General features: G+C 46.3%; 1 protein-coding gene across 2 annotated transcripts in view; it reads left to right on the plus strand.

Moving 5' to 3' along the window:
* Positions 1 to 25,298, plus strand: part of INF2 (inverted formin 2) — an 81,603-nt gene that overhangs the window by 26,773 nt on the left and 29,532 nt on the right. For both annotated transcript variants that reach the window (XM_084630186.1, XM_084630187.1), the window contains exons 2-5: positions 19,338 to 19,746; positions 21,235 to 21,350; positions 22,002 to 22,161; positions 23,627 to 23,660. In XM_084630186.1, the coding sequence (XP_084486312.1) occupies positions 19,350 to 19,746; positions 21,235 to 21,350; positions 22,002 to 22,161; positions 23,627 to 23,660 (707 nt within the window). In that variant the 5' untranslated portion in view covers positions 19,338 to 19,349. The remainder of the gene's footprint in view (positions 1 to 19,337; positions 19,747 to 21,234; positions 21,351 to 22,001; positions 22,162 to 23,626; positions 23,661 to 25,298) is intronic.

Here is a 25,298-nt window from a genome sequence, read left to right on the forward strand (position 1 = left end):
CCCTTGGTGAATCCATGCTGGCTGTTCCTGATCACTTTCCTCTCATGCAAGTGCTTCAGGATTGATTCTTTGAGGACCTGCTCCATGATTTTTCCAGGGACTGAAGTGAGGCTGACTGGCCTGTAGTTCCCAGGATCCTCCTTCTTCCCTTTTTTAAAGTTGGCACTACATTAGCCTTTTTCCAGTCATCTGGGACTTCCCCCGTTCGCCACAAGTTTTCAAAGATAATGGCCAATGGCTCTGCAATCACAGCCGCCAGTTCCTTTAGCACTCTCGGATGCAACTCGTCCGGCCCCATGGACTTGTGCACGTCCAGCTTTTCTAAATAGTCCCTAACCACCTCTTTCTCCACAGAGGGCTGGCCATCTATTCCCCATGTTGTGATGCCCAGCGCAGCAGTCTGGGAGCTGACCTTGTTAGTGAAGACAGAGGCGAAAAAAGCATTGAGTACATTAGCTTTTTCCACATCCTCTGTCACTAGGTTGCCTCCCTCATTCATTAAGGGGCCCACACTTTCCTTGGCTTTCTTCTTGTTGCTACCATACCTGAAGAAACCCTTTTTGTTACTCTTAACATCTCTCGCTAGCTGCAGCTCCAGGTGCGATTTGGCCCTCCTGATTTCATTCCTACATGCCCGAGCAATATTTTTATACTCTTCCCTGGTCATATGTCCAACCTTCCACTTCTTGTAAGCTTCTTTTTTATGTTTAAGATCCGCTAGGATTTCACTGTTAAGCCAAGCTGGTCGCCTGCCATATTTACTATTCTTTCGACACATCGGGATGGTTTGTCCCTGTAACCTCAACAGGGATTCCTTGAAATACAGCCAGCTCTCCTGGACTCCTTTCCCCTTCATGTTAGTCCCCCAGGGGATCTTACCCATCCGTTGCCTGAGGGAGTCGAAGTCTGCTTTCCTGAAGTCCAGGGTCCGTATCCTGCTACTTACCTTTCTTCAGAGTTACAGCCAGACTAGAGTCGGCTGCCCCCGGGCTACTTCCTAACTCCCCTCCTTCTGGTACCTGGGTCCCGGCGGTGTTCTCCGGGGGGTCCAGCACCATGGGTTCCTCGAGGCAGTGGACAAGCGGCCAGCCTTGTAACTCCCCTGGAGAGCTGGCACGGGGCAGGTCCGGTAACTCCCCTGGAGAGCTGGCGCGGGGCAGGTCTGGTAACTGCCCTGGAGAGCTGGCGCGGGGCAGGTCCGGTAACTCCCCTGGAGCGCTGGCGCAGGGCAGGTCCGGTAACTCCCCTGGAGAGCTGGCGCGGGGCAGGTCCGGTAACTGCCCTGGAGAGCTGGCGCGGGGCAGGTCCTGTAACTCCCCTGGAGAGCTGGCACGGGGCAGGTCCGGTAACTCCCCTGGAGAGCTGGCACGGGGCAGGTCCGGTAACTCCCCTGGAGAACTGGCGCGGGGCAGGTCCGGTAACTCCCCTGGAGAGCTGGCGCGGGGCAGGTCCGGTAACTCCCCTGGAGAGCTGGCGCGGGGCAGGTCTGGTAACTGCCCTGGAGAGCTGGCGCGGGGCAGGTCCTGCCAGTCTTGGCGTGGACCTGGGGCCGCGGGATTTTCCCAGTCACAGGCTAGGCTGGCTACGTCTGGCCTCCCCGGCAGCTGGTCCTCTAGTGAGCTCTGAGGCCCCCCCATTATACTTCCGGGTCGCGCCTTTCTACTTCCGGGTCGCCACCTGACCCTCTGAGGGGCGGGCTCAGAGCTTCCTGGCTCCGCCCACTCTGCTGTCTGGAGGGGCTCGACCCTCTCCAGCGCGGCAGGGAGCCACACTGGCTCACTACACACACACACACACACACACACACACCCCAAGTCCGGCTCCTGCTCGTCGGGGCCAGACTCTTCCATCTCTCCTAGGCGGAACAGGGCAAGTCTGCGTTCACATGGTCCTTACCAGCCCTGTGCCAGATGATTATGTGGCTCTAGGAAGAAGGATAAAGGAGTTGGAGGCGCAAGTGGTGTTCTCGTCCATCCTCCCCGTGGAAGGAAAAGGCCTAGGTAGGGAGCGTCGAATCGTGGAAGTCAACGAATGGCTACGCAGGTGGTGTCGGAGAGAAGGCTTTGGTTTCTTTGACCATGGGATGGTGTTCCATGAAGGAGGAGTGCTGGGCAGAGACGGGCTCCATCTTACGAAGAGAGGGAAGAGCATCTTTGCCAGCAGGCTGGCTAACCTAGTGAGGAGGGCTTTAAACTAGGTTCACCGGGGGAAGGAGACCAAAGCCCTGAGGTAAGTGGGAAAGCGGGATACCGGGAGGAAGCACAGGCAGGAATGTCTGTGAGGGGAGGGCTCCTGCCTCATACTGGCAATGAGGGGCGATCAACAGGTTATCTCAAGTGCTTATATACAAATGCACAAAGCCTTGGAAACAAGCAGGGAGAACTGGAGGTCCTGGTGATGTCAAGGAACTATGACGTGATCGGAATAACAGAGACTTGGTGGGATAACTCACATGACTGGAGTACTGTCATGGATGGTTATAAACTGTTCAGGAAGGACAGGCAGGGCAGAAAAGGTGGGGGAGTAGCACTGTATGTAAGGGAGCAGTATGACTGCTCAGAGCTCCGGTACGAAACTGCAGAAAAACCTGAGTGTCTCTGGATTAAGTTTAGAAGTGTGTGCAACAAGAGTGATGTAGTGGTGGGAGTCTGCTATAGACCACCGGACCAGGGGGATGAGGTGGATGAGGCTTTCTTCCGGCAGCTCACGGAAGCTACTAGATCGCATGCCCTGATTCTCATGGGTGACTTTAATTTTCCTGATATCTGCTGAGAGAGCAATACAGCGGTGCATAGACAATCCAGGAAGTTTTTGGAAAGCGTAGGGGACAATTTCCTGGCGCAAGTGCTAGAGGAGCCAACTAGGGGGGGCGCTTTTCTTGACCTGCTGCTCACAAACCAGGTAGAATTAGTGGGGGAAGCAAAAGTGGATGGGATCTGGGAGGCAGTGACCATGAGCTGGTTGAGTTCAGGATCCTGACGCAGGGAAGAAAGGTAAGCAGCAGGATACGGACCCTGGACTTCAAGAAAGCAGACTTCAACTCCCTCAGGGAACGGATGGGTAAGATCCCCTGGGGGACTAACTTGAAGGGGAAAGGAGTCCAGGAGAGCTGGCTGTATTTCAAGGAATCCCTGTTGAGGTTACAGGGACAAACCATCCCGATGAGTCGAAAGAATAGTAAATATGGCAGGCGACCAGCTTGGCTTAATGGTGAAATCCTAGCGGATCTTAAACATAAAAAAGAAGCTTACAAGAAGTGGAAGGTTGGACATATGACCAGGGAAGAGTATAAAAATATTGCTCGGGCATGTAGGAATGTTATCAGGAGGGCCAAATCGCACCTGGAGCTGCAGCTAGCCAGAGATGTCAAGAGTAACAAGAAGGGTTTCTTCAGGTATGTTGGCAACAAGAAGAAAGCCAAGGAATGTGTGGGCCCCTTACTGAATGAGGGAGGCAACCTAGTGACAGAGGATGTGGAAAAAGCTAATGTACTCAATGCTTTTTTTGCCTCTGTTTTCACTAACAAGGTCAGCTCCCAGACTGCTGCGCTGGGCATCACAAAATGCGGAAGAGATGGCCAGCCCTCTGTGGAGATAGAGGCGGTTAGGGACTATTTAGAAAAGCTGGATGTGCACAAGTCCATGGGGCCGGACGAGTTGCATCCGAGAGTGCTGAAGGAATTGGCGGCTGTGACTGCAGAGCCACTGGCCATTATCTTTGAAAACTCGTGGCAAACCGGGGAAGTCCCGGATGACTGGAAAAAGGCTAATGTAGTGCCAATCTTTAAAAAAGGGAAGAAGGAAGATCCTGGGAACTACAGGCCAGCCAGCCTCACCTCAGTCCCTGGAAAAATCATGGAGCAGGTCCTCAAAGAATCAATCCTGAAGCACTTGCATGAGAGGAAAGTGATCAGGAACAGCCAGCATGGATTCACCAAGGGAAGGTCATGCCTGACTAATCTAATCGCCTTTTATGATGAGATTACTGGTTCTGTGGATGAAGGGAAAGCAGTGGATGTATTGTTTCTTGACTTTAGCAAAGCTTTTGACACGGTCTCCCATAGTATTCTTGTCAGCAAGTTAAGGAAGTATGGGCTGGATGAATGCACTATAAGGTGGGTAGAAAGCTGGCTAGATTGTCGGGCTCAACGGGTAGTGATCAATGGCTCCATGTCTAGTTGGCAGCCGGTATCAAGTGGAGTGCCCCAAGGGTCGGTCCTGGGGCCGGTTTTATTCAATATCTTCATAAATGATCTGGAGGATGGTGTGGATTGCACTCTCAGCAAATTTGCGGATGATACTAAACTGGGAGGAGTGGTAGATACGCTGGAGGGGAGGGATAGGATACAGAAGGACCTAGACCAATTGGAAGATTGGGCCAAAAGGAATCTGATGAGGTTCAATAAGGATAAGTGCAGGGTCCTGCACTTAGGACGGAAGAACCCAATGCACAGCTACAGACTAGGGACCGAATGGCTAGGCAGCAGTTCTGCGGAAAAGGACCTAGGGGTGACAGTGGACGAGAAGCTGGATATGAGTCAGCAGTGTGCCCTTGTTGCCAAGAAGGCCAATGGGATTTTGGGATGTATAAGTAGGGGCATAGCGAGCAGATCGAGGGACGTGATCGTTCCCCTCTATTCGACATTGGTGAGGCCTCATCTGGAGTACTGTGTCCAGTTTTGGGCCCCACACTTCAAGAAGGATGTGGATAAATTGGAGAGAGTCCAGCGAAGGGCAACAAAAATGATTAGGGGACTGGAACACATGAGTTATGAGGAGAGGCTGAGGGAGCTGGGATTGTTTAGCCTGCAGAAGAGAAGAATGAGGGGGGATTTGATAGCTGCTTTCAACTACCTGAAAGGGGGTTCCAAAGAGGATGGCTCTAGACTGTTCTCAATGGTAGCAGATGACAGAACGAGGAGTAATGGTCTCAAGTTGCAGTGGGGGAGGTTTAGATTGGATATTAGGAAAAGCTTTTTCACTAAGAGGGTGGTGAAACACTGGAATGCGTTACCTAGGGAGGTGGTAGAATCTCCTTCCTTAGAGGTTTTTAAGGTCAGGCTTGACAAAGCCCTGGCTGGGATGATTTAACTGGGAATTGGTCCTGCTTTGAGCAGGGGGTTGGACTAGATGACCTTCTGGGGTCCCTTCCAACCCTGATATTCTATGATTCTATGATTCTATGATTAAAGCATAGGGCTGTAAGGCCAGATACCACCGCAGTAATCGATTGTTGTTATTTTTCATTTTCGTTAACCATTGGAGGGCGACGTGGTCCGTGACTAACGTAAATGGAGCCCCAAGGAGGTAATACCGCAGGGCGTCACAGGCCCACTTCACGGCGAGTGCTTCCTTCTCGATCACGGCATAGTTCTTCTCGCAAGGGAACAGTTTTCGGTTGAGGTATAGGACCGGGTGGCCATCTCCATCCACGTCCTGAGACAGGACAGCCCCAAGCCCCACCTCCGAGGCGTCGGTGTGGAGGATGAACCCCCGGTCAAAGTCCGGACTGTATAGGACTGGCTCCTGGCAGAAACATGTCTGGAGTGTCCGGAAGGCATCTTCAGTTTTGGGACCATTGCACCCACCAGGGACTGTTCTTCATCAAAAGTCCTGTTAAGGGGGCTGCGATGGAAGCAAACTATGGAATGAACCGCCGATAGTAGCCGGTGAGCCCCAGGAACTGTCGTACTTGGCGTTTCGTAGTAGGAGGCGGACAGACTGCCAGGGCTTGCACTTTCCCCACGAGGGGTTTCACTCGTCTTTCCCCTATGGTGTACCCAAGGTACGTGGCCTCCTGCCACCCGATGCGACACTTTTTCGGGTTGGCTGTCAGTCCCACCTGCCGCAGTGATCTCAGGACCGCCGCTACGCGTTCCAGGTGGTCCTCCCAGTGGTGGCTGTATATCACGACATCATCCAAATAGGCTACCGCATAGGCTTGATGGGGTCGCAACAGGCGATCCATCAGTCACTGGAATGTCGCCGGGGCCCCGTGGAGGCCGAAAGGCATCCAGGTAAACTGGTAGAGTCCCGAGGGGGTCGCGAATGCCGTCTTCTCCTTAGAGGTGTAGTCGAGCAGGATCTGCCAGTACCCTTTACTGAGGTTGAGGGTGGTAATGAACTGGGCCTCCCCCAGGCAGCCAAGCAGTTCATCTACATGAGGCATAGGGTAGGCATCGAGCCATGAGATGGCTTCACCTGCCGGAAGTCTATACAACCGGGTGCCATCGGGTTTGGGCACCAAGACCACTGGACTACGCCACTCGCTCTGTGACGGCTCAATGACTCCTAAGGCTAGCATGGCCTCTACTTCTTCCTCCACCTCCTGTCACATTCGGTATGGCAGCGGGCTGGTCGTCTCCCGGATTACCTTCCCTGGCTCAGTCTGGATGGAGTGATGGACCAGGGTCATATAACCGGGTAGGGCCATAAAGGTTCTCTGGAACGCCTGTAGGAGACATTGAGCCTGCTTGCGCTGTTCCTTCGTGAGGGTATCGCCGAGCTGGGGGCTGGCAGGATCCTCAGTCAGGGACACGTGGGGACCCAACTCTGGCTCTAGCGGGCAAGGGTTAATCAGCAGACCCTCCCGCTCTCGCCACGGTTTCAACAAATTCACATGATACCGTTGGGTCTTCTTGCGCTAATCGGGCTGGTGGATCTCGTAGGTGACGGGCCCAACCTTCCGAGCCACCTCATAGGGTCCCTGCCAATGGGCCAGCAACTTTGACTCGCTCGATGGCAGGAGGAGCAGGACCCGATCTCCTGGTTCAAAGGCACGCACCTGCGCGTCCTGGTTATAAGTTTGTTCCTGTATCTCCTGCGCGGCTTTCAAGTTCTCACGAGCTAGGGCTCCAGCCTGAGCGAGGTACTCCTGCAGCTGGAGGATAAACTTCAGGAGGCCTTGGGTTGGAGAAGGGGACTGCTCCCATGTTTCCCATATGAGGTCCAACAGGCCCCATGGACAGCGTCCATATAGCAGCTCAAACAGGGAGAACTTCGTCAACAACTAGGGTTCCTCTTGGATGGCTATCAGCAAGGGAAGGAGCAGCTGGTCCCACCGGCGTAGCTTCTTTGGGGGGAACTTCCGCAACATCTCCTTTAGGGTTGTATTGAACTGTTCCACCAGCCCGTCCATCTGCGGGTGATAGACGGACGTGCGTAATTGTTTCACCCCTAGGAGCTCGCATACCTGCTGCAACAACCGGGAGGTGAAATTGGTGCCTTGGTCCATTAAGATTTCCCGGGGCAGGCCCACTCGGGCAAAGGTCTTCACCAGTTCACCGATGATGGTCCGGGCGGTAGTGCTCCGCAATGGCACAGCCTCCGGGAACCGGGTGGCGTAGTCAACATGACCAAGTCAACGATGACCTGAAGGATTTTTCGGGAGCGGGCCCACCAGGCCCATGGCCACTTGCTTGAATGGCATCTCCACTATGGGCATGGGAACTACAGGGGCCCTGGGTACTCGCGGGAGAGTGGCCAACTGGCACTCCAGGCAGGAGCTACAATAGTCTCTCACCTCCTGGTGAACACTGGGCCAGAAGAACCGTGTCAAAATCTGGGCAAGGGTCTTTGCATGGCCTAAGTGCCCAGCAGTGGGGATGTCGTGCGCAAGCTTCATCACGGCCCGTCGGTGACACCGCGGTACCAGCTACTGTGTTCGTGCTTCCTTCGTGCGGGGATCATTTACCTGCTAATCTATCCTTGTGGTCAGGAGATACAAGGAAAATGAGGAGCTCTTTAAAGATGAGGCTAAATGAACTTAAAGAACTACTGGTGCTTCACAGCAAATATGGAAAGACAGTCTATTTATAACATCTCACCAATGCTATCTGTATTAACACGTTTATCACATCATCGGTATAATGATACCATCTTTTCCTCTCTGTTTGTTTTCTTCCCATTTATATAGCACATTTTTGGATATTTATTCCCTTCTTTTTATGACTAAAGATGTTTCCACAATAATAGGCACTTTCTTCCTTATGGAAAGAGTTTATTCTCCTGGTAATAAATTGCAGTTAAAGATGAGAGTTTATTTTAATCAATCCAGACTTTTCAGCCTAATGCACAACCACGAGCCTTTATTCTTTTCAGATGCACCTGTTTGGAGTTGTGCTGGGCACGTCTTCTCTGCAGATCTGTTTAGTGCAGGTGGTGAGGAAGGCAAAGTGCTGATAAACAGGAAGCTGTAATCAGGATTTCCTGTCTGTGCTTGGAGCTGGTTTAGCTTCAGATATTAACTTGAAAATATAACAAAAAGGCAGCACAATTCTGTTATCTTCAGACTTTTATGGATGATTTTAAATTGATTTTATAACAACAATGTATTTTGGTTAGGTCTGTCAATTCATTGCAGTTAACTCGCGATTAACTCAAAGAAATTAATCACAGTTAAAAAAATTAATTGTGATTAATCGCAGTTTTAATCACACTGTTAAACAATAGAATACCAATTGAAATTTATTAAATATTTTGGATGTTTTTCTACATTTTCATATATATTGTATTCTCTATTGTAATTGAAATCAAAGTGTATATTATTTTTTATTACAAATATTTGCACTGTAAAAATGATAAACAAAAGAAATAGTACTTTTCAATTCACCTCATACAAGTACTATAGTGCAATCTCTTTGTCGTGAACGTGCAATTTACAAATATAGATTTTTTTTTTGTCACATAACTGCACTCAAAAACAAAACAATGTAAAATGGCAGTCTACAAGCCCACTCAGTCCTATTTCTTGTTCAGCCAATCCCTAAGACAAACAAGGTTGTTTACATTTACAGGAGATACTGCTGCCTGCTTCTTGTTTACAATGTTAACTGAAAGTGAGAACAGGCATTCCTTTACATGACCCTTTTGTAACTGGCATTGCAAGGTATTTACGTGCTAGATATGCTAAACATTCATATGCCCCTTTGGCCACCATTCCAGAGGACATGCTTCCATGCTGATGACGCTTGTTTAAAAAATAATGTGTTAATTAAATTTCTGACTGAACTCCTTGGGGGAGAATTGTATGTCCCCTGATCTGTTTTACCCGTATTCTGCCATGTCTTTCATGTTATAGCAGTCTCAGATGATGACCCAGCACATGTTGTTCATTTTAAGAACACTTTCACTGCAGATTTGACAAAACACAAAGAAGGTTATGAAGATAGCTACAGCACTCGACCCAAGGTTTAAGAATCTGAAGTGCCTTCCAAAATCTGAGAGGGACAAGGTGTGGAGCTTGTTTTCAGAAGTCTTAAAAGAGCAACACTCCAATGCGGAAACTACAGAACCCAAACCACCAAAAAAGAAAATCAACCTTCTGCTGGTGGCATATGACTCAGATAATGAAAATGAACATGCATTGGTCTGCACTGCTTTGGATAGTTATCGAGCAGAACCCATCATCAGCATTGATGCATGTCCCCTGGAATGGTGGTTGAAGCATGAAGGGACAAATGAATCTTTAGCACATCTGGCACATAAATATCTTGTGATACCAGCTACAACAGTGCCATGAGAATGCCTGTTCTCACTTTCAGGTGACATTGTAAACAAGAAGCGGGCAGCATTATCTCTTGCAAATGTAAATAAAATTGTTTGTCTGAGCAATTGGCTGAACAAGAAGTATGACTGAGTGGACTTTTATTTTTGAATGCACGTTTTTTTGTATATAATTCTACATTTGTAAGTTCAACTTTCATTATAAAGAGATTGCACTACAGTACTTGTATTAGGTGAATAGAAAAATACTATTTCTTATGTTTTTTCACAGTGCAAATACTTGTAATCAAAAATAAATATAAAGTGAGCAATGTACACTTTGTATTCTGTGTTGTAATTGAAATCAATATATTTGAAAATGTAGGAAACATCCAAAAATATTTAAATAAATGGTATTCTGTTATTGTTTAACAGTGTGATTAATCACAGGTTTCAGAGTAGTAGCCGTATGAGTCTGTATCCGCAAAAAGAACAGGAGTACTTCTGGCACCTTAGAGACTAACCAATTTATTAGAGCATAATCTTTTGTGGCTACAGCCCACTTCATTGGATGCACAGAATGGAACATATAGTAAGAAGATATATATATTCATACAGGTAAGTTGGAAGTTGCCATATAAACTGTGAGAGGCTAATTAGTTAAGATGAGCTATTATCAGCAGGAGAAAAAATCTTTTGTAGTGATAATCAAGATGGCTCATTTAGACAGTTGACAAGAAGGTGTGAGGATACTTAATTTAGGGAATAGATTCAATATGTGTAATAACCCAGCCACTCCCAGTCTCTATTCAAATCCAAGTTAATGGTATCTAGTTTGCATATTAATTCAAGCTCAGCAGTTTCTCGTTGCGGTCTGTTTTTGAAGCTTTTCTGTTGCAAAATTGCTACCCTTAAATCTTTTACTAAGTGGCCAGAGAGGTTGAAGTGTTCTCCTACCAGTTTTTGAATGTTCTGATTCCTGATGTCAGATTTGTGCCCATTTATTCTTTTGCGTAGAGACTGTCTGGTTTGGCCAATGTACATGGCAGAGGGGCATTGCTGGCACATGATGGCACATGCTGGCACTGTAGTAGCTGACTTAGAACAACGCTTCCTTAGCTCTCGTCCCCTAACACCCCTGCTCTACTTGCGCTACATTGATGACATCTTCATCCTCTGGACCGATGGAAAAGAAGCCCTTGAGGAATTCCACCATGATTTCAACAATTTCCATCCCACCATCAACCTCAGCCTAGACCAATCCACACAAGCGGTCCATTTCCTGGACACTACTGTGCTAATAAGCGATGATCACATAAACACCACACTATACCGGAAACCTACTGACCGCTATACTTACCTACATGCCTCCAGCTTCCATCTAGGACACACCACACAATCCATTGTCTACAGCCAAGCTCTAAGATACAACCGCATTTGCTCCAATCCCTCAGACAGAGACAAACACCTACAAGATCTCTATCAAGCATTCTAAAAACTACAATACCCACCTGCTGAAGTGAAAAAACAGATGGACAGAGCCAGAAGAGTACCCAGAAGTCACCTACTATGGGACAGGCCCAACAAAGAAAATAACAGAACGCCACTAGCCATCACCTTCAGCCCCCAACTAAAACCTCTCCAGCGCATCATCAAAGATTTACATCCTGTCCTGAAAAATGATCCCTCACTCTCAAGGATAGGTTCCTGACAGCTGCTTCTGCTGGGCTAAGAGTATAGTTGGATAGGTCAAACTGGACAGTCTCTACGTAAAAGAATAAATGGACACAAATCAGATGTCAAGAATTATAACATTCATAAACCAGTCGGAGAACACTTCAATCTCTCTGGTCACGCGATTACAGACATGAAAGTTGCGATATTACAAGAAAAAAACTTCAAATCCAGACTCCAGCGAGAGACTGCTGGAGACATTTTTATGGCTGACGTAGAACAACGCTTCCTCAGCTCTCGTCCCCTAACGCCCCTACTCTACTTGCGCTATATTGATGACATCTTCATCATCTGGACCCATGGAAAAGAAGCCCTTGAGGATTTCCACCATGATTTCTACAATTTCCATCCCACCATCAACCTCAGCCTGGTCCAGTCCACACAAGAGATCCACTTCCTGGACACTACAGTGCTAATAAACGATAGTCACATAAACACCACCCTATACCGGAAACCTACTGACCGCTATTCCTACCTACATGCCTACAGACAGCCCCCCAACCTGAAGCAAATACTCATCAGCAACCACATACCACACAACAGAACCACTAACCCAGGAACCTATCCTTGCAACAAAGCCCGTTGCCAACTGTGCCCACATATCTATTCAGGGGACACCATCACAGGGCCTAATAACATCAGCCACACTATCAGAGGCTCGTTCACCTGCACATCCACCAATGTGATATATGCCATCATGTACCAGCAATGCCCCTCTGCCATGTACATTGGTCAGACTGGACAGTCTTTACATAAAAGAATAAATGGACACAAATCAGATGTCAAGAATTATAACATTCATAAACCAGTCGGAGAACACTTCAATCTCTCTGGTCACGCGATTACAGACCTGAAAGTTGCGATATTAGAACAAAAAAACTTCAAATCCAGACTCCAGCGAGAGACTGCTGAATTGGAATTTATTTGCAAATTGGATACAATTAATTTAGGCTTGAATAGAGACTGGGAGTGGCTAAGTCATTATGCAAGGTAACCTATTTCTCCTTGTTTTTTCTAACCCCCTCTCCCCCTCAGACCCTGGATTTGTGCTGGAAATGGCCCACCTTGATTATCATACACATTGTAAGGAGAGTGATCACTTTAGATAAGCTATTACCAGTAGGAGAGTGGGGTTGGTGGAGGTATTTTTTCATGCTTTGTGCGTATAAAAATATCTTCTACACTTTCCACAGTATGCATCCGATGAAGTGAGCTGTAGCTCACGAAAGCTTATGCTCAGATAAATTGGTTAGTCTCTAAGGTGCCACAAGTCCTCCTTTTCTTTTTATTGAAATATAGGAATGAGAATACAATACGAGTTTTCACTTTCAGCTGAGGATCTCAAAGCACTTTACAGATGCTTAGGAATTAAATCTCAAAACACCCCAATGAGTTAGGAACGTATTATGGTCATTTTACAGGAAGAGAAACTGAGAATCAGAAAGATCACTGACTCAGCCACAGACACACAGAGCAAGGAACAGGACTCCTTATTGCTAGCCTCTGCTTTGGTCATTAGACCATTCTTTCCTCCGAGGAGAAATGCTATGTGCAGAACTAGACGTAGACAAACATTAAGGTGTGGGTAGCAATTACTGGTGCCAAGACAAAGTTGCACACATAACAGTTTGAATTCTTCCAGTGGTTTCACACACCTTAGCTCCAAAGCCATTCCTCAAGCCCTTCCCCACCCAAAGAGACACTGCAGCAGGAAATGTGCTTGAGGAAAACAATTGCCCATTAACTTTGCTCTGCAGGCAGAGGAGGCAGTCTTGCTTTTATCTGCTTCGATATAAAACACTGACATCATCTGGCAATAGGGAGAGGTGCTTTTATTTATTTACTTCCCTTAGCCGCCTCCTCCTCCTGTAAAGCTAGAGGGCCCTGCCTGCAGTGAGCACCTGGTCTAGAGCTCATTGAAGTCAGCCAGCCAGATCTGGCCTTCTCATGGGCTTGGCATCGGACCCTGGAAGGAGTGTGGTTTTCATGCAGAGCATACGGCAGGATTTGAGGCACATGGGAAATGGGTTTGCTGCATCCCTGCCTGCATCAAAGCCCTGTTTCCTGGGGAGTTCCTTTGCAGGAAGAGAACAGGCAGTGACCATAAATCCACTGTGCAGCAACTCCCCTGGTAAGAGGGCTACTTCTGCCTCAGGGCTCTAGCAGGGACTGCATATAGCTCCACAGCTTTTGGGGTGGGGAAGGATTTTTTTTCTTCCCCTCCCCCACAGATCACTGCTTTGTGCCAAGCCCAGCTTCTTGTACTTAGTACAGTGGGAGAGAAGCTTCATCCCAGTGAATTTAATGAGGCTTTTGCCCAAGTTAGGACTACTGCAGAATTCAGTTGTTAATGACAGATCATAAAAGTCTGGCTGCACTTGGAATGGATTTTTGGTTTGTGTATTTTTTAGCTATCCAGTACATGCCTAAATGGCTCATTCGCTGCTTCACATTTTCCATTGTTACTGTAATTTTTTCAGTCAAACAGAATTGAGAGTGAAGGGGACGCAGACTAAGTGGTGCTGAAATTTTCTCTGTAGCTTCAATAAACATTTGATATCAGGAACTTTTTCTGTAAAACTCCCCACAGTGACACCACCCCTTTTGACCCCTCACCCAGTTTTAAATCAGTACCCATTGACTTTAGTGTGGCTGGCAAACCTGCATGATCAGAGCTTTTTTCTTTTTGAAAATAGCAGTCAATCCAAATGCAAAAGTTCTGAAAAGCTAAAGCAGTTACAAGTCTAGTACATTCCATTCCGATGACACATCCGTACTGCAAGGAGACACACTTTAAAGCAACAGCTCCACACCTTAAATGCCTGTGGCTGGTGAATAGACACATATATGCATAGGTTTCCAAAGGCCTCCTAACCCTAAACTAAACAATGATGGGGGAAGGAGGGGAAGGAAAGAAAGGGGAGAGTAAATAAAGTTCCCTCTGAATCTGAAAAGCTGGCTGTATGTACAACAGCATAATGGACACAGGGGTAATCACTGCTATTGTCCCAAACATTGAAAAATCACAAGTCAGGCACCAGAAAATCGTGAGATTGGCTTTAAAACCACGACACTATTTTGGAACAATTATAAATATGGGTTTTTTTTCATTTGTCTTCTGAACCTTTTGATACACTCAGTTCATGCTTTCAAACTTTTCTCCACAACCAGAAGGGCTAGAAACTTACTGCTTCAGTGGGGTTATTTTAATGGAAACTGAGATTCTTGTATAATCACTTGACTTCAGGAGCTGGGACTTTAAGAAAAACCTCAAATATCGCAAGACATGATAAAAATCACAGGAATTGGCGGTCCTGGGTTACTGTTATAGTTCAGCCATTTGCTCATGGGGCTGCTGTTTCTAGCTGCCCTGCAGTTTACGTGTGGCCGGTGCTGCAGAACATTAGAGAGTGAGGATCCAAAACACTAATTACTGTAACCCATGTGACTGTTTCATCCATTATTATAGAACCACTAGGCCACTGTTGTCCTGCCTTTGTCAGCGGAGGGGATGAGCTCCTGGAGGACTGGAGCAGGAGCAGCATAGACAGTGGTGCTACCTTTGTGCTGTCTTTCTCTCCACTCCCATCCGTATGGAAGCCTATCTTTCGATGTTGCATTGAGTTGATGCTCTGTGGCTGAAGGGAGCTATCAGAAATTAGAACAGGAGAACTCTCTTCACATCAGTCCACCCTTCTCCTATTTTGTGGGCCTGACTCCACTAATTTACCTTGGTTTCCTTTGTCTGTATGGAATTCCTCACCCAAGAGAGGTGGGATTCTGGGAGCTGTAGAGATTCCCTGGCAGCACAGCGGTGTTCTTAAGGGAGCTGGCGGGAGGGGAGGTGCTCCAGGAGGCCAGGTGAGGAACCAGAAGCCAGCAGAGCATTGAGGCTCAGGGCCTCTGTGTGGAGGGCTCTAGTCTCTGAGATCGGCTGAGTTTAGGGACTGAACCCTGGCCTGTGCTGGTTCAATTGCTCCTGACCTCCAGGAGCAATGCCAGAGAAACTCTATAAGGCAAATTTTGGAGCTTGTAGCAACCTAGATGGATAATTCCCTTATTATTTTGATTTGAACTGTCCTGTTAAAATGCAGCATAATGACGTAAACCCGCTTGACAGGCTGTCAAGAGTGACTTGACTCTAGTTTGACATTGCTTTCAATCCCTGTGCCTCCTTGCTGCAAATAGAATGCCTGTTGCAGACTAGACCCTCATGGTAGAGGGGCCTTAAAATGAGGTACCTCATAAGATGTACTGCTGTTAAAATAGCCTCACACCTCAGTTCTTCTGCACACAACCCATCACACTTTCACATATGCAGGGCCGGATTAAGACCTTTAGGGGCCCTAAGAACTGAAAAGATTATGGTGCCCCCCCCCATGTAATTCAAAATAAAAACAATACACCTCTACCCCGATATAACGCGACCCAATATAACACGAATTCGGATATAATGCGGTAAAGCAGCACTCCACAGGGGCGGGGCTGCGCGCTCCGGTGGATCAAGCAAGTTCGATATAACGCGGTTTCACCTATAAAGCGGTAAGATTTTTTTGGCTCCCGAGAACAGCGTTATATCGGGGTAGAGGTGTACTATACCGTAAAATAAAATTTTATTTTTCGAAATGACACAAAACTTACATGTATGCTGAAATTAAAATAGCTTCTTTCTAGATTTTCTGATTGCAAAATTCTGGATAAGTTCATCGAAGCTGACTAGACGAAGCATGTCCGCTTCCATACACAATAGGGAAAGCGAATCAAGTCTGTCCTGACACATTGTTGTTCTCTGAGGGTTTTTTATTCTTTTCAGCTGAGAAAAGATTTTTCCCATGATGACTACTTCGATGCTTTTTTTGAAATATCAAATTTTTTCAAAAAAAAAATCTCTTTTTTTTGGTGCCCCCGGCTTTGCTGGTGCCCTCAGCACGTGCTTAGTCTGCCTACTGGGTAATCCAGTCCTGCACATATGATATGCAAATAGCACATTTTGCAAGTGATGTCCTATTAGAATGGAAGAGGAAGACATTAGGAGGCTGTTACCAAATTAACCTCCACATCAATCAAAAGGAAACAAAAGAAAAGAAAACATTTGTGTTAGGATGTGCTTAGGAATAGGATCTGATCAAACTGAGTTCAAGAGCATGTTCTGAACACTTAGAAATTTTAAAACAGTTCAGCTGTGGTGAGATGTAAAAGAACAGTTAAAGGGAAACTCTCAGATGCCATAATCGCATATTTTTAAACATATTATTAATTATACATGTCTGGAAATAAAGCCAGAGATTTGCGCAACTAAAAGAATTTTTAGAAAACTAATTTACTCTCCATTGTTTATGAATGCATGAACAGACAGACAGAGGATAGGTCTTTGTCAGTTGTTTACATTGCATATTTGGTTTAGCTTGAACAATGAAGACAGGTTTATCAGGCTGACTGTTCTTTCTGGCAAGGAAGCATGAACCTTTCAGGGTTAAAGATTTTGAAAATCTTCAGTGGATGTTCACACACACACACACCCATAATTGAAACCATGGGGCTCAGTCCTCTGCTATGTCTAATGTCTGCTGCCTGCCGCAGTGGGAGGGAAGCCGTAAAGGAAGTGGTTGCTACTCCCTGGGCCTGGGGCAGCTGAGAGCCAGTTTTGCCCTCAGCATAGATTAGAACAGCCATGGAGTTGCCCTAAACTATCTCAAAAATACAGTGACCATCAGACCATGGTCTGCCACAGCACAGCCAGCCAGCCAGCCACACTCCCTTGCCCTAGCACATCCCCAAGAGATCCACTTTGCACCATGCAGATATTCTTCCTACATCAGGAGAATCCGTGGCTAGCAGTTTAAGCACAATGGAGCTGTTTGTGAGTCTCAGGATTCAGCCTGTGTGTTTCCCAAGAGTGGTTCAATTGAAAAAAAAAAAAAGGCAAAAGAATGTTGCTGTAGCTGAAGGGAAGCCTGTGCTAGGTGTCAGGAGGCAGGGCTCGATTTACACCTTACTTGCCCCTAGGCACGGCATCTTCCGTGCCCTCCCGCCCAGAGACCCCTTCACAGATCCCCCACCACAACTGCACAGCACCCTGCACACCCCCACCCAGTGCTCCACCGCCCTCAGACCCCCCCCACTGCCCAGCACCCCCCCACACAGCCCCACCACCACAACGGCCCAATGCCCCACACAGACCCCCCTACTGCCCAGCGCCCCAACACACACAGACCTCCCCCATCGCCCACGGGCCAGCACTCTCCACAGACTTCCCGACTGCCCAACACCCCCCCCCACAGCCCCACCACCACAACTGTCCAGTGCCCCAACATACACAGACCTCCCACACCCCCCACTGTTCAGCGCTCCCCACAGACCTCCCCACTGCCCAGGACCCCAACACACAGAGACCTCCCCCACTCCCCAGCACCCCCACAGACTCCCCCTACTGCCCAGCACCCCCACACATAGCCCCACCACCACAGCTGTCCAGTGCCCCACACAGACCCCCCTACTGCCCAGCACCCCACTTCTCCCACTCCCTCACTGCCCAGCACCCCCCACAAATCCCACGCTGCCCAGCGCCCCCACCCCCTCACTGCCCAGCACCCTCCCACAAACGCCCCCCAGAGACCCCCTTTCTTGTGCCCTACCCCCCGGCCGCATTCACCAGCCCCGCTGGGAGGTGACTGTTTCCGCCGAGCTGAGCTGGCAATGCGGCCGGGGCTGGTGGGGATTTTTCTGGCCTCTCAGGAGCGGCACGATCAGCCACGCTGGAGCAGGGGTGGGGCCTGCCCAGGCTGGGCTCCCTCAGACCCACTTACCTAGCAGGGCCCCCTGCTTTGGACTGCTGAGCTGTTCACCTGCTGCTTTGCCTTCCCTGCTGTCAGGAGCGCTCCAGCAGGGCTGTGTGGGGCCGTCTCCCCCTCAACCGGCCCCGCACCCTGCCCGGACCTGCGAGCGGCAAACGTTGAATTGTTAGCCACCGTTAGAACTCGGGTGCCCCTAGGCATGTGCCTATTGTGCCCAACTGGAAATCCAGTCCTGTCAGGAGGAGAACTCCTTCTTCAGCACGTGTCCTTTAGAGGCAGTGTATTTAGTTTTTCATGAGAATGTTTCCATCACTCTCTCTCTGCTCCTCTTTCTATTGTCTCCTCTAAGGAGAACACGAACCCCCTAATGTCCAAAACTCATGATGCTCCATATGAGGTACAATAACTTCACCCCTCTCCAGTACCTACCTGGCTTCATTTCTCATTCTCTTGCACCATGCTGCAATGCTGGGGTTGGAAACACCACAGGGGGATGTTTAAATGCATACACTAAACCTCTGTGTATATTGAATTAAGAAAAAATTAATAGAAACTATTATTAGCTTTTGAATTTTTCTTTTCTTTTTTTTAAACAGTGTAGACAAATCCAACAGGAGGGCTGGTCAAATTTTTGCCATCCAAGTTATTTAATGATGGAAAATCAGGGTTTGACCAAAGATTTTTTGGGGGGTTGCAAAAACAAGGGTTTGTTTTTTGTGGAAATTTCTGATTTTTTGTCAAAACAAAAATCATCCAACCCCCACAGTGTTTTGCTTTTCTGCCAAAATCTTTCAGTATTTGAATTTTTGCCAAAGAGAAAAGAAAATTTCTGTGGAAAATTTAAATGAAACATTTTCTGGGTGGAGGGGTAGGAGGACCCAAACATTCTTCAACCAGTTCTGTTCAACAAAACCTAGGAGATGGCCTGATTTCATCTTCTTCAAGTACACAGAGCTAAAGGAAAATACCAAGCCCACACCTGATAATACAACACTTACACCACCATCCTTTCCATTGTGTGAAAACTAGCAAGTGGTTATTGAGTGTGGTAAATTAATTACTTTTAAAACTATGGATTCCTGTTATGGTTAAACCAGTCTGGACAGATTGCAGTGATTTGTTGTGATGTGAGTGGATTAAATGCAATGGTATCTTCTTTCAATAGCTGGAGGGCTACTCTTCCAGTTGATCAGAGTACCTGCTGGGTGAGACAGACCTTTAATATCTGTGATTTAAGTCTCTGATCACTATGGGAAATGCCCCTTCATTTGAGGAGAAGTTGCCAAATCCAAATATTTCTCACTTTGCCTTTTCGTTCCCTTTAAAGGAGAGATTATTCATGATGTCTGTCAAGAAGGAAGGTGCCCAGAAGAAATGGGCTGCCGTAAAGGAGAAACTTGGGCCCCAAGAGACTGACCAGTCAGAGGCCAACCTGGAAAATGCAGAGCCAGAGCTATGCATTCGCCTCCTACAAATGCCCTCAGTAGTGAACTACTCTGGTCTCAAGAAGCGATTGGAGAGCAGTGATGACACCTGGATGGTCCAGTTCCTTGAGCTGAGTGGCCTAGATCTGCTCTTAGAGGCCCTGGACAGGCTGTCTGGAAGAGGAGTATCCAGGATTTCTGATGCCCTGCTTCAGCTCACCTGCATTAACTGTGTGCGAGCTCTCATGAACTCCCACAAGGGGATCGAATACATTGTCAGCAATGAAGGCTATGTCAGGAAACTCTCTCAAGGTAAGAACGCTTATTGTTCCTTTTAAACACACACAAGTCAGCTTCGCAATAAGGCTTCTTGTTGCTTAGTCACCAGCTCCGTTCTGAACATATTATTTCACAGATAGATATTAAAGAGTTTTTTACATTTTTATCATGCTGTTTTCTTTTAAATATAGGGCTTTAGCAGCTTTCTCACAAGGACATTAGAGGCTATACTTATGCCTACTCATTTAATAAAAGAGGGATTTTTTACTCTAAAAAAACCTACTGCTTTTAAATGCCACTTCCCCGAATTTTTGGCATATAGCAGAGAAGAAATATTGGAACCGTTTCCACACAGAAGTCTTTTATGTTTTGCCATCAAAGTGTAAAACGTTCTCTGTCTTAGGATAACATAGGAACTACTGGTTCCTTACCTCTCTGACTTCACCTTGCAAACAGATATCTGTCACTTATTGTTTGTCAAGTCAAAAAATAGAGTGTGGACAGTTAACCAAATGGACATCAACAGCTACAATTGACAGAGAAGAAGGGCATCTCTGTGGTTAAGACTCAGGACATCCCAGTTCTATACCTGGTGCTGCCACAGATTTCCTGTGCGACCTTGAGCAAGTCATTTAATTTCTCTAGGCCTTAGTTTCCATCTGTAAAATGAGGCTAATGCTGCCTTCTTTCTTCCATCCTTTGTGTGTCTTGGTTGTTTAGATTTAAGTTCTTCAAGACATCTCTTACTATTTGTATAGTGCTAACCAGAATGAGGCCCTGATCTTAGCTGAGGTCTCTAAAGTTACTCAATGCCACATGGATCAGCGTTCATGTCGTGCTCCCTGTCAGGACCTGGCCTGGGCCGGGGAAGCTAATGATCCAACCAGTGGACCAAATTCGGTGATGAATCCTAGTCAGATGTTGCGCATATGCTAAGAAGAATTGCCATATCTACAAACCCATTATTTATAGCTATTTAAACCCTCCACTGTTTGATAAGCTTTTCTATTTTAAAGTGATCTTCCTTTTTCTCCTCCCAAAAAAGAAAAGACTTGTCTTTCCTAACAGCAATAAAATATAGGAATGGGCATTTTTCACTGTGGAAGTAGGAGCATTTGTAGGGTTATTCAGTAATGCAATCTCTTTGCTTCAATGTAAAAGATCAATAAGGTATATCCTGGCCTATGCTCTGTGGAACACACAGGGAAAGGGGAAGCAGAAATATAGGATGGCTGATGAGAGCAATTCATAGTGCACCCATTTAAACTCAAAGAATAAGACTGTTCAAACAAAAACCTGCGAAGTTTCTCCTGCTTTTCAAGAAACTGAACCGTTTTTACGAATTTGCAACAAAATGTGTAATTCTTAAGTGTCCAGGTATTTGAATCTCATTGCAAATACTTCCTGTAACACGTGCACAGATGCAAGCCACAAGTACATTGCTTATGTACGTCACAGATTATGGATGTTGATGGAGTTTCAGAGAAGTATACACTAATAAACATTTTCTCTTTTTGGCAGCACTGGACACATCTAATGTCATGGTCAAAAAACAGGTGTTTGACCTGCTCGCTGCACTCTGCATTTACTCCCTGGATGGGCATGCCCTGGCTTTGGATGCTCTGGACCATTATAAGGCAAGCGCATAGTCAGAGTACTATATAGTGTTATTATCTAGTTCCCTGCGTGATAGGTAGACCAGTGTGCTCTATTATTTTGGCTCTGATCCTGCAGCTGGGTGCACATGGGTGCATCCCTCCACCTGGGGGCACAGCGCAGACATAAGGATCAAGTTGCATCATTCTGGCAGAGAGTCAGGGACTTAAAGACAGAGCTTTGTAGCAAGTAAAAAAAAAAAAATAGGTGCCTTGCTTGTCAGCAGAAGTCTGAGTGGCTGCACAATGACTCAGCTGGAGGCAGCTGGCTGGCAGCCGTAAGGATCTTTGTGGCAGCCCTACCAGCATCAGTGGGAAACTCCCAAAAATCAAAGGTACCATGCCTGTGGGTTTCACAGCCCTGGATGGCTGTACCAGGGAGCAGGAAGAAGTCTCAGGTCAAAGAGGGAACCTTTCCAATGCAAGTGATCAGTTTCCATTTACTTTCCCTGCTGACTAGATGTCTGCTCAGTGATTGAAGGAGCTGTCTCTAGCACACATTTTTCTTTCTCATGTTTAGTGAGATATGCTGATGAGGAGTTAAGATACTGACTTTGTTTTAGAGTCTGTTTTTAAAAGGGAAAAAAAAGTTTCTGAACTGGAACATCTGCAATATCACCTGTGTGTTAACAGACGGTGAAGAACCAGCAGTACCGATTCAGTGTCATAATGAATGAGCTCTTCGCTACGGATAACGTGCCTTACATGATAACACTGCTAAGTGTTATTAATGCCGTGATCCTGGGGACTGAAGAACTAAGAATCAGGACGCAGCTCAGAAATGAGTTTATAGGTAAGAAAGTTGGTTGGATCTAACCTTATCAAAGGAATTAAACTCTTGAACTCAAGCCACTTCTGTGGTAGGTTTTCAAAATACCAGTAAGATAGTGAAATGAAAAAAAAGTGCAAATTGCAATGTGTCATACCTGAGACACCAATAATGAGCCTAACTTATAGCCAGAGCAGTAGCCTTTGACTCTTGTTTTATATTTGATAAACTTTCTTTAATCCCATTATTTCAAGCTTTGTTCTTCTTTTTCACATAAACTTGATCTTTTCTCCTTGTATGCTAACAGAATTCCAGCTTAATCTATCCTATAGATACACTGTATCCTCTATTCCATGAGCTAGTTTAATCAACTCATGTCTGTAGCAACCCAGTCTTTATTCAGGCCTGATCTACACTACACAGTTATGTCAACGTAAACTGCCTTACATTGATCTAGTTCTGGAAGTGTCTCCACTTAAATTTGGCTTGCGCCGATTTAGTAACAGTACCCAAGCGGCATAGAGTCATGGTTGATATGATTAGGTTGATGCAGTGTCAGTGTAGATACTGCGTTGCTTACATTGACTGTGGCTTTCAAGAGCTTTCCCACAATGCCCCTTATTGACCATATAGTTGATACAAGCACTCCTGGTGAGGATACGCACCACCAACACAAAGAGCCAAGTGTGCACACACCCAAGCGATTTAATAACTGTGGTGGCTGTATGCTGATGTAAATTAGGTCAACATAATTTTGTAGTGTAGACATGGCCTCAGTAATCCAGGGCCAAACTGAGATCTGATGCAACTCCTCTCACAGTTAATGGGAGTTGTGCTTTCTTTCACCAGGACTCAGTTTTAGCCCATCCAGTGTAGCACGTGATTTAAGAAAATAGTAGTCTCTAATTCCTTGAACATAAGGAATGTTGGGTACAATGAGACCGATGTTCAAATATTCCGTTTTAAGAAATTTCATGTGCAGTTGAGGATAATACACCTATGTTTTTCATAACATTGTAAACTAAAGTCCTGATCCTGCAGATATTTAGCTCCAGGGTATTACGTACCTGCACAAATATTTGCAAGATTGGGATCCAAGCTCTTTTTAATGAACATTCTCCTTTCTATGTCCCAATCTTGCAAACATTTATGCATATGCTTAACTTTACTCATTCTGAGTAGTTCTGTTGAAGGCAATGGAACTGCTTGCAGTAGTAAGTAGTACTAAGCATGTGCATAAGTCTTTGCAGAACAGGGGTCTTAATTTTTTTTTTTTTAATTTTTTGTACAGCCTTGCAATATGCAATGATTCGAGGTTTCAAGAGGAGAATTAAGTCATCTTGGTAATAATAAAAAAATGTAACTTTAAATAGCAATTTAATCCTTTGCACCTGGGAAATGTTAGATGTAATGCATATACAAACTCCTTACAGAAGTGCTTAACATCTAGTAGATTAGAATGACAACACTTTTTATTTTCCTCTGTCAGGTCTTCAGTTGTTGGATATTTTAACCAAGCTAAGGTAAGGTTTTCTTCTTTTAAACTTTATTTTATAATGTGATTCATTTTGATACAATTGTAAAAATATTTAGTGCTTATTTTAGCAATTCTTTCACTTTATAAAAATTTATATTTTTATTTTATTTCCTTTTTTAAAAACATGTTTGGCTTATCTATATTTTTGTACTGCTTCCTTTCTGAGTTCTCTCCTGGTTAAAAATATAAAAAACAGACTCCAACGAGAGACTGCTGAATTGGAATTAATTGGCAAACTGGATACAATTAACTTAGACTTGAATAGAGACTGGGAGTGGATGGGTCATTACACAAAGTAAAACTATTTCCCCATGTTTATTTCCCACCCCCCACTGTTCCTCAGACGTTCTTGTCAACTGCTGGAAATGGCCCACCTTGATTATCACTACAAAAGGTTTTATTCCGTCCCCCCCCCCCCCTTCTCCTGCTGGTATTCTCCTATCTTAAGTGATCACTCTCCTTACAGTGTGTATGGTAACACACATTGTTTCATGTTCTCTGTGTATATAAATCTCCCCACTTGTATTTTCCACTGAATGCATCCGATGAAGTGAGCTGTAGCTCACGAAAGCTTATGCGCAAATAAATTTCTTAGTCTCTAAGGTGCCACAAGTCCTCCTTTTCTTTTTACGAATACAGACTAACACGGCTGCTACTCTGAAACCTGTATTTCACTGCACTTTTTCCTGTGGTATCTCATTTTTTTCTCCCTTTATGTTAACCATGGGCCAGAACCAAAACCTAAGAACCACACCCCCTCCCCACCCCTCCCTTCGCAGTGTTCCGAATCTGAATCGAGATCTAAATTTTGTAAATAGCTCCTTTTTCTAAACCAAAACCTAGGATCCAAGCACCCCAAATTTTGGAGTCTTTGAAATCTAAATCCAGATCCAAATTCTGATGCTTGAGCTCATCTCCATGTTGTAGGGCCCTGATCCCGCAAGTATTTGTGCACATACCTAGCTTTCAGCATGTGATTGTAGTCCTGTTGAAGTCAAGTGAACTACTCCATGCGTATCTTCAAGAATGTGTTTAAGGGCCTGATCCACATAGCACATTGATGTCAAAGTGAATCTTTCCATTGACTTCAACGAGCTTTGGATAAGGCCTGATGTGTGTTATTAGACTGGAGCTAAAGTGATCAGCACCTTTCAGAGTAAGCAGGGCAGTCCTTACCCATACGCAAAGTACACAGCTGCGTAGGGCACCAGGAAATTTGGGGCACCAAATTTCCTGGTGCCTTGCACAGCTGCATGCTGCTCCAGCCCCTGCTCCGGCTCTGCCCCAGGCCCCCGCTTCGCCCCCACCCCCGCCCCCACTCCCCATAGCTCTGCAGCAGGGTCGGGCCTGCAGTCACTGGCGGTGGGAAGTGCAGCAACCCAGCCCCCGCCGCACCGCCGGTGATTGCCGGGGGATGATTCCTCTCTGCCCCCCAAGCCAGCCCCCCCCCCGCGGAGGCCTGCCCCCCCCCACTCCCCTGCAGGGGCGCTGCGTAGGGCCCCAGAACAGCTAGGGACAGCCCTGAGGGTAAGCCCGAAGCGACGGGAGGCAGATGCATCAATGTTTTCCATGTGACAACTGGATTCTTGCTGTAGGCAGCCCTTGATATATATTTGTGTTGCCA

Source organism: Lepidochelys olivacea (assembly GCF_965140295.1).
Source record: "Lepidochelys olivacea isolate rLepOli2 genome assembly, chromosome: 6".
Lineage (NCBI taxonomy): Eukaryota > Metazoa > Chordata > Testudines > Cheloniidae > Lepidochelys > Lepidochelys olivacea.